The 17,632-nt window shown below is 41.8% G+C and overlaps 1 protein-coding gene across 2 annotated transcripts in view; it reads right to left on the reverse strand.

The window, feature by feature from the left end:
• Positions 1 to 5,159: 5,159 nt before the first annotated feature.
• The window catches only part of PPP4R3B (protein phosphatase 4 regulatory subunit 3B), a 29,262-nt gene continuing 16,789 nt past the window's right edge, over positions 5,160 to 17,632 (reverse strand). Inside the window, exons 7-16 of one of the 2 annotated variants that reach the window (XM_069954343.1) lie at positions 17,227 to 17,343; positions 16,299 to 16,448; positions 13,165 to 13,267; positions 12,519 to 12,560; positions 11,452 to 11,610; positions 10,188 to 10,357; positions 9,488 to 9,627; positions 7,297 to 7,481; positions 6,824 to 7,026; positions 5,160 to 5,759 (exon numbers count right to left, since the gene is read on the reverse strand). In XM_069954343.1, coding sequence (XP_069810444.1) covers positions 5,661 to 5,759; positions 6,824 to 7,026; positions 7,297 to 7,481; positions 9,488 to 9,627; positions 10,188 to 10,357; positions 11,452 to 11,610; positions 12,519 to 12,560; positions 13,165 to 13,267; positions 16,299 to 16,448; positions 17,227 to 17,343 — 1,368 coding nt within the window. In that variant the 3' untranslated portion in view covers positions 5,160 to 5,660. The remainder of the gene's footprint in view (positions 5,760 to 6,823; positions 7,027 to 7,296; positions 7,482 to 9,487; positions 9,628 to 10,187; positions 10,358 to 11,451; positions 11,611 to 12,518; positions 12,561 to 13,164; positions 13,268 to 16,298; positions 16,449 to 17,226; positions 17,344 to 17,632) is intronic. The other variant, XM_069954344.1, reaches the window with a different exon arrangement.

Raw genomic sequence — 17,632 nt, forward strand, 5'->3', positions numbered from 1 at the left:
TTGTTCATAATTTCGATCATTCGTATACTAGAGTGTTACAATTGCAATTACAATTGTAATCCTGATCATACAAACAGTGTGTACATACACCAAAAGATTTGTGAACTAACAATGATTTTATGGTCAGACGAAATTTTTTGTCTGCATACACATCCCTTAAATTTGAACGATAAAACAATTTTTTTTGCATGATATTAGTCTAGTGTAATAGTGCCCTAATGGAAAGTGATCTGTACAGCATACACAAAAAGGTGACACTAGTTTATAGGTAAATAGCAGCTCGGCCTCCCTTTCCCGGTAGAATAAAGCGCTATCTTTGTTCTTTCTTTCAGAGCTGAAGTTGTAAGTAGGCTTGATCGAACATCTGAAAAAGCTAGGTTCAATCAAACTCGAACAGCATTTAATTGCTGATTTCTTCATAATCCGTGCGGCACTGCCTGGAATTCCATGATTTAGCCTAGGTAATAGACTGAATTCTGTAATTCCAGGCGGTTCCCAGGATGTCTCCTCCTTCGGCACGGACCGTGAAGACATCAGCAATCAAATACGGAAGGTACGAGTTCGATCCAACCTAGCTTTTTCAGATGTTCGATTAAGCCTAGTTGTAAGCAAGCAAATATTGTTCTGAACATACACATAAGATAGCGGTGTCTTGTGATCCCAAACATACACACATGCATGCTCAGCTTGGATGAGAGTGCATATGTCTGAAATGGAGAGCAGAGAGAGAAGCTGCCACCAGAGTCCTCTAACCATGGCCCATCTCCCTGAGAAATAAGTTTGTGTAGTTGAAAGCTTGATCCTTCTCTTCCCTTACATCTGCCATTGGGAGAGTCTGCTAAAATCAAGGCGTTTGGTTAGAACTTATTTAATATGTACGACCAGAAGATTTACCATAACTACAACATGGCCCATCCTGTATACAGGTCCAGTCACACATAGATCTGTGACAGATTTGATGTTGCAGACCCTGCATGTGTGACCGTAGCTTGCTACAATTATTCTGGCTCTTTACTAGCAGGGATTGCAGCATAGAGACAGATTATGTATGGTATGGGTATACTCACACTTATTCCAGAAGATTCTGTTACTGTCCTATTCTTTTTTATGATGCTTGTTGAAATCTATCTGCTTGCCGCCAAGACGACCTTCTTCACATGAATGAACTGATTGTTTATCACAGAAATTCCTGCAGCAGATCTGCATTATGTTAAGATACCTTTAAGACGCTGCCCACAACAACCAGACCATTCACTATTGTCGCTGGGCCTTACAGCTTCCAAACTGATAGTTTGCATTATAATCACACTTTTCATTGACTTCTGTTGAAAGGCCAGTTGTGCAAATCTTGTAAGACTATAATGTGAATCAGGTCATCTCCCTCTTGCAACTGGAGGTGCAATGCAGCCTCTGGCCACAAGAAAGGAAGCCCTGCCAGTGGATGCTATGAGCTGTAGCTAATATATAGGCAGACCACATATTGCTGGGGGAGGGGCCTACTTCACAGGCCCTGTAACAGTTGCATGGTCTTTCTCCATGGTAGCTACATCACATATGTTAGCCAAACAATCTGGCCAAAAGGAAAGACTAGCCCTCGACAGACAGCTATTTCAGGGTTGTTACCCCTCATCAGTACAGAGCAGGGTGTTGGCTGGTTAATGAGAGGCCTATTGCCATGGGATCAAAGGAAGACTTGGAAAAACGCCACCAGGTGGTGTGAGCTATTTTGCATATTATAGCCCATTGCTTTCTATTAAGCTATTCACGTTTATTTTTTTTTTCACGGATCCTCAATACTTGAATAGTACATGTCATAACTTGGATGAGATGACAGCACAGATTCCCCATAGAAGTCTATGAGATCAGTGTTTTTCACGGATTGCATGGTTCAGACATCCGTACTATCCGTGAAAAAAAAAAGATGGGATGTAATCACAGATTTGTCATCATAGATATTTTTTTTCACAGAACATGGAGGTAGATAGACTTCATCCACAGACCTTGGTCACTTTGCTTACAATTTTTTTTCTATTTATCGCAAAGTGCATCATCTGAAGTGGCCCTCTGAGTTCATGTTGCCTATGTATAAAAAAGGATTTTAAAATGTAGGAATTAAACCAGTGATGGATTAATATTGTGTACCAAATTCTTAGGGGACATTCACACGTTCCATGAACATGGTCTGTGCATGGAAGATGTGCTATGGGCTGGATTCACGGACCTCTTGCAGCTGTGTCAGTACCGTTCCATAAAGATTTAAACAGTTACAAGATGCCAGGAACTCTGTCTCATTGCACATGGTCTGTATATAAGGACTCTGTACAGAATACAAGATGAACACAGAATCTTCCAGTCTGGGGCTCTATGCCATCTCTCACCTCGTGGGGTAAGGACGATTCTGAAAAAAGTCAGGAATCAGCCCAGAACTACACAGGTAGATCGGGTCAATGATCTCAAGAGAGCTGGGATCAGTCTCAAAGATTACAGGTAGTAACACTACACAATCATGGATTAAACCTCTGCATGCACAGTTCCCCTTTTCACACCAGAACACATCCAGCCCCATTTAGATCATCTAGATGGTCACTGGCAAACTTCAGGGGAGGCATGGGGTCAGATGAGACCAAAATAGAACCGTTTTGTATAAACTCCACTCACCTTGTTTGAAGGAAGGATAATTATCACAACCCCAAGATCACCACTGTGAAGCATGGGGGTAGAAACATCACACTTTGTGTGAAGAGGTGTTGGCCATCAACCTCCTACCCTCAGTAAAAGATGGGTTGTGGCTGGGTCTTCAAGCATGACACTGACTCAAAACACACAGCCAGGGCAACTACGGAGCGACATCTTTGGAGGCAGCTGACATTCAATGTTACTATGTAACAGCCTTGAAACCTGAAAGATCTGAAGATGATCTGTATGGAGGAGTGGGACACGATCTGATGCAAGCTGGGTCAAGAACTACAGGAAACTGGTTTCTCTACGAAACATTAAGTTCTGTTTTTCTATTGCATCAATTCCTTATTTCATGCAATAAAATGCAAAATAATTTATTTAAAAACCAAAATGTGATCTCTCACACTTGAGTTGTACCCATGATAAAAATTACAGGCCTTGCCAGTTGTTGCAGGTGGGAAAACTTGCAAAATTAGCAGTGTATCCACAGGATGGATCCATGTTTTTCTGGCAGCACCCAAACACTGAAAGGTTCACTTATGGAAAATCCAGAGGAAAACAGGTGTAATCCGTGACCCTTAGGCTATGTTCACAGAATGCAAAAATAAGTGCAAAAAATGTGCGGTTTTTGTGCCCTTTTTACATTTTGTGAACACAGGCTTATTCAGACAGGTGGAAATATCCACCATCACTCTCCATCAGACTATGAATAAGCCATAACTGTGTCCATGTTTTTCCAGGCGGTATCCTCCCTCTGCCCAGAGCCAGCAGCCTAAGGAAGACAAGCGCAGATCAGTTTTGCTTCGTATGAAGCAAAACAAATCTGAAAATCGCTCATCTCTCGTGTTGAACAGGTAGAGACTAGGGGGTGATTTAACAAAGGGTGTAAAATTTAGACTGGCGCAAACTGCCCACAGCAACCAATGACAGCTTAGTCTTCATTTTACCAGAGCTAAGCTTTGATTGGTTGCTGGGGCAGTTTGCACCACTCTAAATTTTACATTTTTTGGTAACTCTGGGCCTAGGGGATGTTTTCCTACCTGGCTCCTGGACCCGCTCAGCTGAGACACCAGGAAGAATTTAAAGGGATTATCAAACATTTAAAAAACAAACAAACAAAAAAAAAAAAAAAAAACAGGCACTTTCTTTCAGAGAGGACACCACTCTTCGTATGGTATTCAGGTTTTGCAATTCAGTTCCACTGAAGTGAATGGAGAACTTTCAAACCACACGTAGACTGGAGACAAGAGTGGTGTTTTTACAATGTGATATATGTAGCAGGACACAGGGGAGTGAAGACAAGCGGTTGTTACACAGCTCCAAAAACCAAGCAAAAGACAAAGCATGGAATTACAGGGTCACATTTTAATTCCTGAATTTTACAGTTCAGCATTAATAATCACCACATGTATACAAATGGTGTAAAACAAGTACAGTGGTATTTAATACAAAATAAACTTCTGTATTTTTATGGAAAAAAGAACTATACTTCATATCTACACAGACAGCCCATCTTTCCAAACAATAACTAAAATTATAATTAAACTACAAAATCTCCAAAACTGGGAAACTGCTTCAACTATCATCAAGAGAAACGGATCTAGAACCTGTCACTAGGGCGACTTTCAGAGGAGGATTGCAGCTGCTCCGTGCATCTCTGAACAGTAGATTCAAGTGAAGGAGGGAACACTTTTCTTCATCATGATCTTAGATCATATACGGGAGAATTAAAATATTTACAGGTCAGGTGCTACCTTAAAAAAAAATGTAAAAATTAAACCAAGTTGTCTTCCATAACTACACGGTCACATATCCGCTGCAATTCATCTACATCCATGGAATGTGCTCTGAATTGCTGTGTGTAAAGTGACTGTACTGAAAGCGGCGGCTCTCCCTTTACACCCCTGCCGAAAGATAATAAAAGGTGCATATATATCGGTCTTCCGACACTATGAAACAAAATGGCTGATGGTAACTCATTGCTTGCTGTGTTAACCCCTTTGGTATATTGGTTTCTTGTATAGCCATGATGGTTTCAGCACTTAAAAAAATTGGAATAATTTTTATGGACTAAAAAAAAAAAAAAAAAAAAAAAAAAAACAGCAAATGGCATCAAACCAAGGAAGCTGAACGCAAAAAAAAAGGAAAAATTAAAAAAAAAAAAAATATATGGGTAAACACACTGTTCATATACTTAACACGAAAAACAGTAACACTGCAAGAGATTGAGGCACTGGTTAGGAGGTCAACGGGCAGTTTCCAGACTAGTTTTGGAAGCTACTGATCCTTGGCATCAGTATTTCTGGAAGTGCGGTATGCAGGACGGGCTACTCATTGTTACATCTGTCCATTCTGACTTCAGATTTTTAATAAAATACACACTGAAAGATTCTCATTCATATTTTTTTTTCTTTTTTTTCTTTAAAAGTTAACATGCACTACAATGTGTCACCCAGCCCCCTCCCCCCCCCCCCCCCCCCTCCCATCCCTACTATTGAAGACGGGAATTCAATTTACAAAGAATGGTCCCAAAGTTAGATCAGAATTCATTCCCTTCAATTTCTTTTTTTTTTTTTTATAAAATAGGCAATTGATAAAACATTATGGCCAGCACCATTAAAATTAAGATTACCGCTGTGCAACTGAAAGCTTTTAGCTTTTTTGTTTTTTTTCGTCTAGTTGACTTACATCTTGGGGCAACCCTGCAACATTAAAATGCATCTTTCTAAGTGATCCATTCTGTCCCCTTCCCCCGAACACAAGATGCACTGAAGCACCCATCTTGGTTGTCATAGCTAATCCGTCATTCTGAAAGCCCACAAGAAATCAGAAACACTTGAGGGGCTTCCGTGAAATCTTGGCATTTACACCGTTCTAGTGGAGTTTGGCTACTTCCGTATTATTCAAGGGAGAAAGCTTTCTGGCTCACACTAAGCTCAGACATCAGTTGCTGTATTAACCCAAAACTAATGTTTGTCAATTTAAGATCCCAGCCTAGGTCTTTTTCTTGGAGACGTGTCTTCCTCCTCCTCTTCTTCCTCATCATCGGGGTAATCCACCAGTCCAATCAGACTTCCCTGCTATAGAAATGAGGTGGTTAGCTTTAATATCTAAACAAGAGCATACTTCTATAGCACAATGACATCTGAGGATATGGCTACATGCAATGCTACTACAGAGGGCCTCCTGGTGCTTGGAGATCCTCTAGGCTCAATAGCTGTTGCAAAACTACAACTCCCACCATCCCATGACAGCCGGGGGCTGCTCTAGGTCCTTCTTTGTCAAATACACAGATGGTATATACAGCTGGGAATGGTCACTGTATTCTTTGATCTATATTGCAGCTCATCTGCTTTACCTTATGTGCTATAAACCATAACTGCATGGTAAAATAGTGGAATATCTAAATTATTTCCCCTTCCCAGAGCCCCTAAACTCAGTACATGGTTAATGTTGGGGTAGGCAAGGCTTACATGAATGAATGCAGGTTCAGCTGACCACCAATGCAAATGGTACTCCTATTACAATCTCTTTAGAATACATTGCACTGACTAGATCAGGGATGGGAAACCTTTGGCCCTCCAGCTGTTGCAAAACTAGAATTCCCATCATGCCTGGATAGCTAAAGCTTTAGCTGTCCAGGCATGATGTAAATTGTAGTTTTGCAACAGCTGGAGGGCCAAAGGTTTCCCATCCATGGGCTAGATGTTATGAGAACTAAAACCTTATTGTACTCTATTAAAAAAAATCTTTAGGTACTTCAGAAAGGAGGCTTTTTGTGATATGCTTGGGGATGGGTATCTTACTGGACCGTCCCTCCTGTGCGGCTGTTCGAGGACCTGTTGCGATGTCCCAGGACTGCCCAACCACCACGACTAAGGTGGGACACCGCTGCAGCCATAGGTAGGCCTACAATGACACAACAGGTCCCAGAAGCAGCCAGATGGAGCTGAGGAGGTTAGCGTACATCATCATCTTTAAACAACTTTTCCCCAAGCATATTACAAAAAAGGCCTTTGTCCAGAGTAACACTTTAGCTCCCACCTTCTAACAGCATAGGCCTCATCTGACAAACTAAAAACAAAAAAAACAAACAATGAATTCCAGTTCAGTTTTCATTCTCCAGCAGTGAACACTGGCTCACCTTTGTTGATGTTACAGTAGTTGCTAAGCTTGTGTTTTTGGAGGATGATCCATTGGAACCTGCTGGTGGGGTCTGAGCTGCCACCGATTTGCTGTTTGCACTATTTGCTCCATTCGCTGAACTGGCGGAGTGAGAAAAAGTGAACTTGAATCCTCCCACTGAAGTCCTCTTTGGCAGATTCTCCTTGTCTTCGCTCTCTTTAGCTTTGAGGAGAAAACAAGAATAAGTATAAAGACTCAACCTAAGGAAAAACCATTGCAATAAATGTGTTACTGCATCTGCTGGAAACACATTACAGATATATAGTTTTGTGGGGAAGTATTTGCCTCTCCAGTTTCCTGTCCAGTGCCACGCTGCTCCAGAGTGCCTGGTGTCAGAACTAAGGAGTAGAAGTATGGCGTCCAACTATATGATTGTTTTGTAACTGCAGAAATCAAGTACTGATGTTTTGAAGGCAAGTCATCCATTTATACCTTTCTTTGTTTCCATAAATTTCTCATAACTGTCAGGAAAGTCATCCTCTGCCTTAGACTTTTCTATAGGAGGTACAACGGCTTCGCCTTCTTCCTCTTCGTCTTCATTGAACCATAGCTCTTCATCTTCTTCCAAAGCTCTTGCATCTCGCCGGAATCTGTTGCTACGTAGTATTGACGGTACACTATGGAGGAGACACAGTCAAACGTTTTAGGTTTTGCTTATGCCAAACAATAAAGATATGATGAGAGGTTGGACCAGATCTGAGGTCAGTTGCAATGTAAGTGATGTGAGCATAAAGCTGGATCTAACCAACTAAAGCACAGGTGTCAAACTCACAGCCCTCCGGCTATTGCAAACCAGAATTTCAATCATGCATAGACAGCCTAGGACTGGAGTGTCACACCGCTTGCATAGACATGGATTTAAAGCGACTCTGTACCCACAATCTGACCCCCCAAACCACTTGTACCTCCGGATAGCTGCTTTTAATCCAAGATCTGTTCTGGGGTCCGTTTGGCAGGTGATGCAGTTATTGTTCTAAAAAACTACTTTTAAACTTGAAGACCGTGCCAAACGGGAGTATCTGTGCCCTAACTTTGCACCACCCCTCCGTCCCTCCTCCCCACCCTCTTCATCATTAGGAATGCCACTGGAACATTTTCTCCATGCTGAACATTGCACAGCTGCTTAACGATCCAACCCATGTGCCATGCTGACACAGGTGGGGAATAGGAGGCCATCTGCCGGGAGCATTCCTAATGATGAAGAGGGTGGGGAGGAAGGACGGAGGGGTGGTGCAAAGTTAGGGCACAGATACTCCAGTTTGGCACAGGCTGCAAGTTTAAAGTTGTTTGTTAGGACAATAACTGCATCACCTGCCGAACGGACCCCAGGACAGATCTTGGATTAAAAGCAGCTATCCGAAGATACAAGTGGTCTTGGGGGGGGGGGGGGGGGGGGGTCAGATTGTGGGTACAGAGTCACTTTAAAATCTCAGCTTTCTGTTACCTACTTATACCACTAGATGGCGTAGAAATTACTGTGTAATGAAATTACAGCAAGCAGTAAGCTAGTATGTTACTTTAAAATTAGGTCTTTACATGAGAACTGATGTTCTGTAGGAAACCACCCAAAAAAAAAAAAAAAAAGCCACTAAACATCAGAGGCATGTCAAAAATTTCAATTGCTTGTGATCTAAACACTCGGACACGGTCTACCAGCAGAATGAGTCAGGAGAAGAACATGGGCAGCGCATTCACTTCTGGCTCCATGACACAACCTTGACAGACTTACAGTGTAAGGGTGGGTTCATACTGAGGAACTCTCGCTGATAATGTCAGCGGAATTCCGCTGTCTGTCCGTATGCACGGCCGCGCGCCTTTCCGCCGGCTCCATAGACACCATTCTATGGGCCGGCGTATTCCGCTATCCGCTGAAATAAGTGACATGTCACTTCTTTCGGTGGATAGCGGAATACGCCGGCCCATAGAATGGTGTCTATGGAGCCGGTGGAAAGGCGCGCGGCCGTGCGTACGGACAGCCGGCAGAATTCCGCTGAGTTTATCCGCGCGAATTCCATAGTGTGAACCCACCCTAACAGAACATTCTAACAGCACTTAATATTGTATCCAACAGGCCACGGTAGAAGCATGGGATACATGCTGGAACTGCTTTAATCCCCAGTGTGGACAATATGCAGTTACAATAAAAAAGGGGTACTGGACTGACTGGAAAGAAACCACCACTTCCTGCAGGACATACAGCAGCTGATAAGTACTGGAAGACTGGAGAGTTTAATAGAAGTTAATTACAAATCTATATAACTTTCTGAACCCAGGTGATTTGGAAGATAGATTTATGCCGGACAACCCCTGTAAGAAAGAGTGATGCAGAATACAAAGTAGGTGTTCACACTGCAATTTATTGCATAGTGTGTACAGAAATCAGCAAATCATGTGATCTTTATAAAACCAACTATGGCTGACTAGTTGGAGCCTGCATGCAAGTGTGTAGGTTTCGTATTGGCACAAAAGAGACCAGTGTCAGTGTAGCACCATCTCTCTGAGGTCATCTTAACATGGTGAGATGGTTTGCCAAGAAGCTCATTTATGTCTATGAGCCTGGAACCTGTGTGGTGGTACAGGAAGCCATCCACCTTGTCACACACTCACACTATGGCAGCCTCACCTGTTTAATTTCTGGCTCTGCCTGTCTTTTTCTTGCTCATACTTGGTCTTCAGTCCCTTGAATGTCTGAACATATTCAATAGACTCAAGAGCTTTATAGAAGTTATCCACTATATGTGCTGTCAGAGACTTTATGTCTTCCTGCAACATAAAAACAAAACACATGACTTAAATGGGGTTTGTCCAACTTTATTGTTGAAATGTTCGTTACTTTTATGTTGCCTGATCCACTAGTTATTGGGGGAAGTGCTTTGGGTCCCTCCCCCCATAATCATGTCTAGAAAAAGTCTTTATCTTGTGTAATATGTTTCTACATATAGCAAAGATTTATGTGCATTTATCTTTGTCCCTGCTGCAGTAAAGCTGGACAATAGCATTCATAGCCAACAGTCATTGAATGAACAATACAGAACAAATCTGTACAAGCCATACGGGATCAGCTAGTAGCCCAGTGTTCGGGTCTAAGCTACGCTGTACGGATATAGGGGGAGATTTATCAAACATGGTGTATGGTTAAACTGGCTCAGTTGCCCCTAGCAACCAATCAGATTCCACCTTTCATTTTCCAAAGAGTCTGTGAGGAATGAAAGATGGAATCTGATTGGTTACTAGGGGCAACTGAGCCAGTTTAACGATACACCATGTTTGATAAATCTCCCCCATAACAGACAGAGCATTACTAGAGATGAACGGCCTCTTACCACTCTGATGAACTCAAACAGCTCGATTATTGCAGAGTTTAGCAAGTTGTATCGGGTTCCATTATCCAGAAGTGCATTAATAACTGGCTCAAAAAGGTTTCCCTTTATAATATAACGGTTGTAAAATTCATCTTTTAAACCAATTATTCGCCTCAAGAAACGTAAAGCACCTAAAAGGAATACAAAGTGAGTGAGACAAGTGTACAATAACCAACAAAACACAGCAAATCGCTGAGCTCAGGGAGACCAGAAAAACAAAAAAATCTAATGGAGTACTCACTGAAGAGTCTCCACTGATGCATTGCCCCCTTTAAGTTTAAATATGCAAAAGAAGGGTCCTTGGAGTCTCAGTTACGAGTCTCAAAACACGGGAATAGCCAGATATCCCTCCAGGGGAGGGAAGCCTAATGCCAAGGGGGTGCCTCCCAGTGGGGAGAACACCAAACCAGACAAACCTTCAATAATAATGATAGATAGAGAATATATACATATATATATAAAATCTGTCAACAAATGTATAACAATTACCACCTATACGCAGGCTTGCTTATTGATAAAAAGGAAAAGCTCTCCCCTCTACTCGCCATAGAAATGGCTGTGTCTTTTTGTGAACCACCACCAGGGGGCACTGCCAAGACCTGTCCTGTTAAAGACTTTAGGTTTTAGAGACAGACGCTATATTGTGAGCTGTGCATAATTGTATATTCTGAGGCTGCAGGTGTAATCTACGGTTATAACTAACGACTACGTGAGAAGATATACTTATGTTTACAGTTTATGGCAGGATGTAGCAGGGTTTCTTTTTGCGGTTTAGACTACATTACAGTACATGTTAGAATAGTTTACAGCTCTGTAGTGCACCATAGTACCAACGGGGAACCTCAGGTGCCTCCTGGTCTCTGAAGTAAGAGATGAGCTTGTTCAAATTTTGTTTTTTTATTTACAAGTTAATGTGCCATGTCATAAACCGCCACTAGATGTCCTTCCTGTATCATAATTGTGGTAAATAAAAGGTTATTTACTACACAGACATAATTCCAGGAAGGAGAAGGCATGTGCAGGACACACGTTGGCAATGGTGATCAAGGCTCAAAATCGCATTATCGCTGAACTTTGTTTCTCTGAAACGTGGGAGGGTCACAGAGGATACTCCATTTCTATACCTTCTCAAATGTCTTCCTGTAAAACAGCCACCCCCCTCCCCCTCATCTCAGGCACAAAAAAAAACCACAAAAAAAAACCAATAGACGAGAAAGGGACTTACAAAGTGCCAGAAAGGTGTGTTTGGAGTTCATCAGTATTAACACTCTTCGGAGAAGGTCCTTGTTCATGATGTAGTTTTTGATGTGGTATGTATGATGTTCTACACAAAAGGTCAACAGCTCCAATATCAATGCAAGCAGCTGAGCGGTCTGATAGTTATCTGAAACACAGAGAAATCCTCAATGACGCACTGTGAGAATACGGGTATACTGTATCTGTTTGATGTAGTCGCCCCCTAGTGGGATATGCAACACATTAAATATGAGTGCAAGGAACATGGCCTATACAGCTTTCAGGGGTCAAAATTATACAGCGTGTTGTAGAAATGATCCCACCTAAGTGAACCCCTGAACAACTCTGAGGAAGTCATTTGCTGACAGAACGTCTTCAGTTGAGACCACTTGTAATATTTTTCCTCCTGCATTGCACTTTATTCTGGCATGTTGCACATTATTAGATGAACTACAACTTACACCGAGAACACAAGCTATGTATATTTAATTTTGTTGCATTTTTTTTTTTACACTAATACATGTGTTTAGAGTGAAGGGGAATTGGGCCACAAGGTTTATATCCCAACTTTTATGGGGGGTCACATATCAGGGTCATCCCTCTTGTTTGGCTGGATACAGCTTTTTAATATTGTGTGTAGTTCTTCAAAAACATTTTTTATGCATTTTAACATTAGATACGTGCAGGCTCTTTGTCTGAAGCCAAAAACGTATACCAAAGAAAACAAATCTGGGCAAACTGTGCACCTCAAATATAATATACAATATAAGAATAGGATAACGGAGCAACACTACTTCAATAGTGCAAGGGGGTGCCAGCAGATTCCCCAACCATGGGTAAGGATATAAAAAATGTAGAAATAGTCTGCAGCACTCCAAATTCAGTGACAAAAAAAAAATTGTGAAGTTTATTACATCAACTCTTAAACACAGGATGACTTTTTGACAGCCTCATCGTTATTATATATATACATATACATACACACACACATATATACATACACATATATACATACACACACCTTTCCATGTCAGACGCATGTATGGATAAACTTACCTGGACAAATAGTGCTGCTCTTGGCAGATCCAATGCTAGAATCTAAGGAAACACAGAATAGATAAGACAAACTGCTTTCCCACAAAGTGTTTGAAAGGAATTATCATATCATAAGCCTGGCAGCTGCCTGGGCATGGATGCAGCATACTGGTATGCCCCAAAATCGGCGCCTTTACCCTGGTGTACACCTGGCTCATCTAACAGGTAGCATGGCAGAGGTGGAGCACTAGCAGGCGTAAATCATGGCAGAAATCCATGCATGCTATGGAGCAGGTGTTCATCCCAGCGCCTGTAGCCGCAGATTCGCCAGATTTACAAAGGGGCATTTACCTCTTAGTAAATCCAGCATGAAGGCAGGGCTTCATGTAAGACCAGCAGGTACACTAGTCTTGATAAGTTTCCTTCTTTGTTTTCTACTTTTATATGCAAATCAGTGTCCAGTGAAACAAGGTTTTCCAGAAATGAGAAGCTACTGGGATCGTTCCTACAGTAACACTGCAGTATATGTCCACAAGCCAGTATGCCGATACAAGCTTGTCAAACTCCTACTGGGTGGGACCGAACGTAGTACATAAATATTTTCTTATATTACACTGAGGTAAAGAATAACCGCACACATATATAACATGAGGCGCTGCTAGCATACCCTTATCTGGTTTATCTTCGGATGTGTTAGCCAGGAGAGGTGCAGTGAGGACTTGCATACAATGATTGTAGAAGAAATTCAGAAACTCGCTCTTTTCAGTTTTCTGTAAAAAGACAAATTTCACATGTTATCAGGCGATACAGAATACAGTCAATAGAATCAACTATAGTATCATGCCAACACACTGCGATGTGGACTGCAGACATCCTGCATGGTGTGTCAGGCCAAGGAAGGGTAACTTTATAGTACCAAAAAAAAAAACGGATAGTCTCACAGGTTTCTTAAGATATTTCCCATAATGCATTAAACTTTAAAGTGATACTGTCACCCCCTTTTGGTATGTGCAGTTCTCAGCATGCTTCAAAAGCCTTCATACATACCTCTATAAAACATGTTTTCATCATTAAAGGCAGTGTCATCTGGGTGGGGCTTCAGGCCGTTGAGCCCTTGCCTATGTTGGTGCCATAGTCTGTCTGTCCATGAGGTCATCAGCAGGTGCTGCCCATACTCCAGTGGAGGCTGGGAAACTATCTTGCAGAGAATCTGTGGCTCTGGTGTGGTAAGGGCAGAGACGTTGTGCATATTCTTAGCTGCCCTTACACCAGATTTCTGACCTAGACAGCACCTGATGATTATGTCACAGAGGGGACAGAGGCAGAAAGGGGGTGGCACATCGGCCTGAAGCACTGCTCACCAATAATAAAGAGCAGTTTAGGGCAGAAAAACATGTTTTATTGAGGTGAATATGAAATGTGCAGTATTTAAGCTTTAAAATGGCGCTGAGAAATTCACATATAGTGAATATCACTTAAAGAACTTCCTAATCATGAACACATGCAAACTGTTTAAAGTGTCACTGTCGTTTACATTTTTTTTTGCAGAAATCAATAGTACAGGCGATTTCAAGAAACTTTGTAATTAGGTTTTATTAGCTGAAAAATGCATTTTTATCATGAAAGCAGTTTGAAGCTCTCACCCCTGTCTTAGTTGTTCTCTATTGAGACGGGAGGGATGGAGGGAGATGAGGCACCAAAACAGGACAACAAAGAGTTAATTTACAGCTACATCACCTGCTATCTCCTCTGAAGTCACCAGACCTCTGAATACAGCTTTCATACAGTTCCTGCTGTGTAATCCTTTGTTCTCTGCAGACTAATCTTCCCCCCCGTGGCTCTCTTCATAGAACAAACAGGGGCACTTCTGATTTCCTGATAATGAGCAGTGGATGAGAGAAAGGGAGGGGTGGGGGGGGGGGGCCTGGGGAAAGTCTTTTTGAATGCAGATAATGACATATTTGCCTAATAAACTCAATTACAAAGTTTCTTAAAAATCGCATGGACTATTGATTTCTGCGCAAGAAAAAAAAAAGAAACCGTGACACTATCCCTTTGAGGACTAGGCCCAAAATGACCCAGTGGACACCAAATTTTAATTTTTGCGTTTTCATTTTATCCTCCTCCCCTTCTAAGAGCTCTAGCACTTTGTTTTCTATCTACAGGGCCATGTGGCGGCTTGTTTTTTTACAGAAGTAGTTGTACTTTGTAATGGAATCTTTCATTCTACCATAACATGTATGATGGAACCCCAAATTATTGAAGATATAAATAGGTGAAATCGCAAAAAAAGAATGCAATATTGTAACTTTTGGGGGGTTCCTGTGTCTACCTAAAGCACTACATGATAAAAGCGACATGATACCATTATTCCATAGGTCAGTCCGAACACAACCATATGCAGGTTTACACAGATTCTCTAATGTTATATATTTTTTCATTAAATCCTTTTTTTGCAATTAAAATGGGCCTATTGTGACGCTTCTAACAGTTTTATTTTTTCACCTACAGGGCTGTATGGGGGTGTCATTTTTTTCTGCCATGATCTCTAGTTTTTACGAATACCATATTTGTGAAGATCAGACGTTATGATCACTTTTTATTAAAATGTAAAAAAAAAAAAAAAAAGTTAATCCTGGTACTTTTTGCTCTGTTCGTTTACACCGTTCACCGTTAGTAATGACGCTTGTGATATTTTAATAGATCAGACAATTACGCACGCTACGGTATATTACAAGTTTATTTATATGTTTGTTTATTCTATTTTTATATATGTTATTTATATAATGGGAAAGGGGGGGGTGATTTGAACTTTTATTGGGGGAGGGCTTGTGTAATTTTTTTTTTTTTAACACACATACACACTTTAAGTCCCTTTGGGGGACTTTTACATTCATTTATTACATTATTCACACTGATCATTGCTATGCTGCAGGCTCAGTGAGCAGATCACTGACCGGACCGCGCAGAAGCAGGTGAGAGACCTCCGGCGGTCCGTTACAACGATCGTTAAGTGACAGGGGACCCCCCCTGTCACTCACATTTAAACGCCGCAGAGTTTAAGGGGTTAATGACACGCTGCAGCCTGTCATTAACGGTAAGGTGCCGGCTGCTCAACCGCTCCAGAGCACGCTTCATAGGTCAGGACATAGCGGTACGCCCAGGGTCGTCTGGGCAGACTTCCAGGGCGTGCATCCTTAGTCGTCTAGGGGTTAAATTGTAAGAATTGTTAAAATGTATTATAAAACTTTTCTTCATTCTCACCCACCCAACAGATGCCGGAGGCAGCACTACAGTATAAATGCATTCATGCTTCTTTAGTGTGCTTCCCCTACAGTCTCTTTTCACTGCTATCCTGAATACTATGTGCAGATAAGATGTTCAGGTATAGCAGGGTCCCATATGCTGTAGGACAAAGCAGCTGCAGGCGATATTAAGCAATTCCCCTTTCAAACTGCAGACACTGTTACAGCAAGGAAACACATGGCACCTTTCATATATCTGTCTGTGCTTTCAGAACTTTGACACTCTGCACTGGACAGTAAAGCATTTTCCCATTATGGAAGCAGCGACTGATCTATGAAAAGGTAGACAATCAGCCATCTTCTATTGTCAAAAGTTTGGAATGTTAATTGCAGCCGATAGTTAAAGTAATTCTGAGTTCATGTAGATAGCTCCCTTTAATGCTGCATGTGTAGGACTTAGCCCAGTGTGCAGCCTTCACTTCTACATGTATGTAGAACGTGTGCTAATACACTGTACATAAAAAAAAAATTTAACGAAAAAAAGTGATGTTTTTACCCATTGACATGTTCTTACATTAGCCGTCGCTAACATGTTTTCAGGGTCGATCAGAGTCCGCAGCAGCCCCATTAGCTGAACAGCTCCTCCAAGCTCAGGGTCCGTATCACATATCATTTGCTCAATAACAACATTTATCAACAGAATGTCCTGTGGTGGGGAAAGAGAAGGTGTTACAGTAACAACATGACTGGAACCATACACAGTTTTATGGGGACAATAATTATCCCTTTGGTCCCATGACAACAGGCCTCAATAATCAGCCCCCTGCTGTGCACAGATGAGCATATCTTGGTTTTTTGTTGTGCAGCTATCAGAGGTACAACAAGGAATGGGAACCTAAAGGCCGTATTAGACAGCCTGACACACAGGGTATGTGAGCATTGATCTGCTAGATCATTGCTTGCTTACCAAACCTATTACATGGCTTAATAGTGCAGGCAGGCCACCATGGACATCACAGCAGCCAAGGCAGGACCCCGCAACAGTCGCTGACTGGTTGAGGCAGGCTGACTCATCACAACCAGGGTCCCTGCTCAGACCAGGAAGTAGTCTAGGGACAGCGGACCCCTGCACTGGAGCCGGAGAGATAGGTGTAGGGTTTTTTTTTTTCAGCCACCTCCTCCTGGGCTCTTTATAATTAAAAAATATATATATATGCCCGACACAGGACTTCCACTTTGAGGGTACGTCCACAGTACGGAATCCCAGCCGCGTACATCTCCGCTGGTCCCACAGGTCTTATTCTATGGTTTGGCAGATTCCACCATCAGTCTTAAGAACGAGCGGGTTCATTCTTCGGCGGAACCTGCCAAAAGCATAGAATGAAGCCTATGGGACCAGCGAAGATGCACGAGGCAAATAGACAAATAGTAAAAGCATATTGTTACAAGACAACAATATGAGGTGACGCATAAGGTGTACTTACATCATCGCTCTGCTGGGCTTCCTGCATCACAAATTCCCGGACCATAGATGGACTAAATTCTACCAGATATGAAAATATATCGGTTGCAGCTGCTCTAACTTGCAAGTCGTCCATACCCTAGAAGAAGGAGAATATTGCTGAACTACTAAAATCAGCTATGAAAATCACACATTCATTTTCTTTAACCTTTAGGTGGCACAGCGATTTTTCATTTTTGTTTTTCACTCCTCACATTTTACGATTCATAACTACGTCATTTTAATTCATGACATATGAGATTTATTTATTTCTTTGCGAAACTAAACGTACTTTGTAACAATACTTTTTATTTTACCATAAAATGCAAGGAGAGACGGCAAGAAAATTCTTTGTGGGGCCAAACTGAATGAACAGACATAAATTGCCC

Source organism: Dendropsophus ebraccatus, chromosome 15 (assembly GCF_027789765.1).
Source record: "Dendropsophus ebraccatus isolate aDenEbr1 chromosome 15, aDenEbr1.pat, whole genome shotgun sequence".
Classification (NCBI taxonomy): Eukaryota; Metazoa; Chordata; class Amphibia; order Anura; family Hylidae; genus Dendropsophus; species Dendropsophus ebraccatus.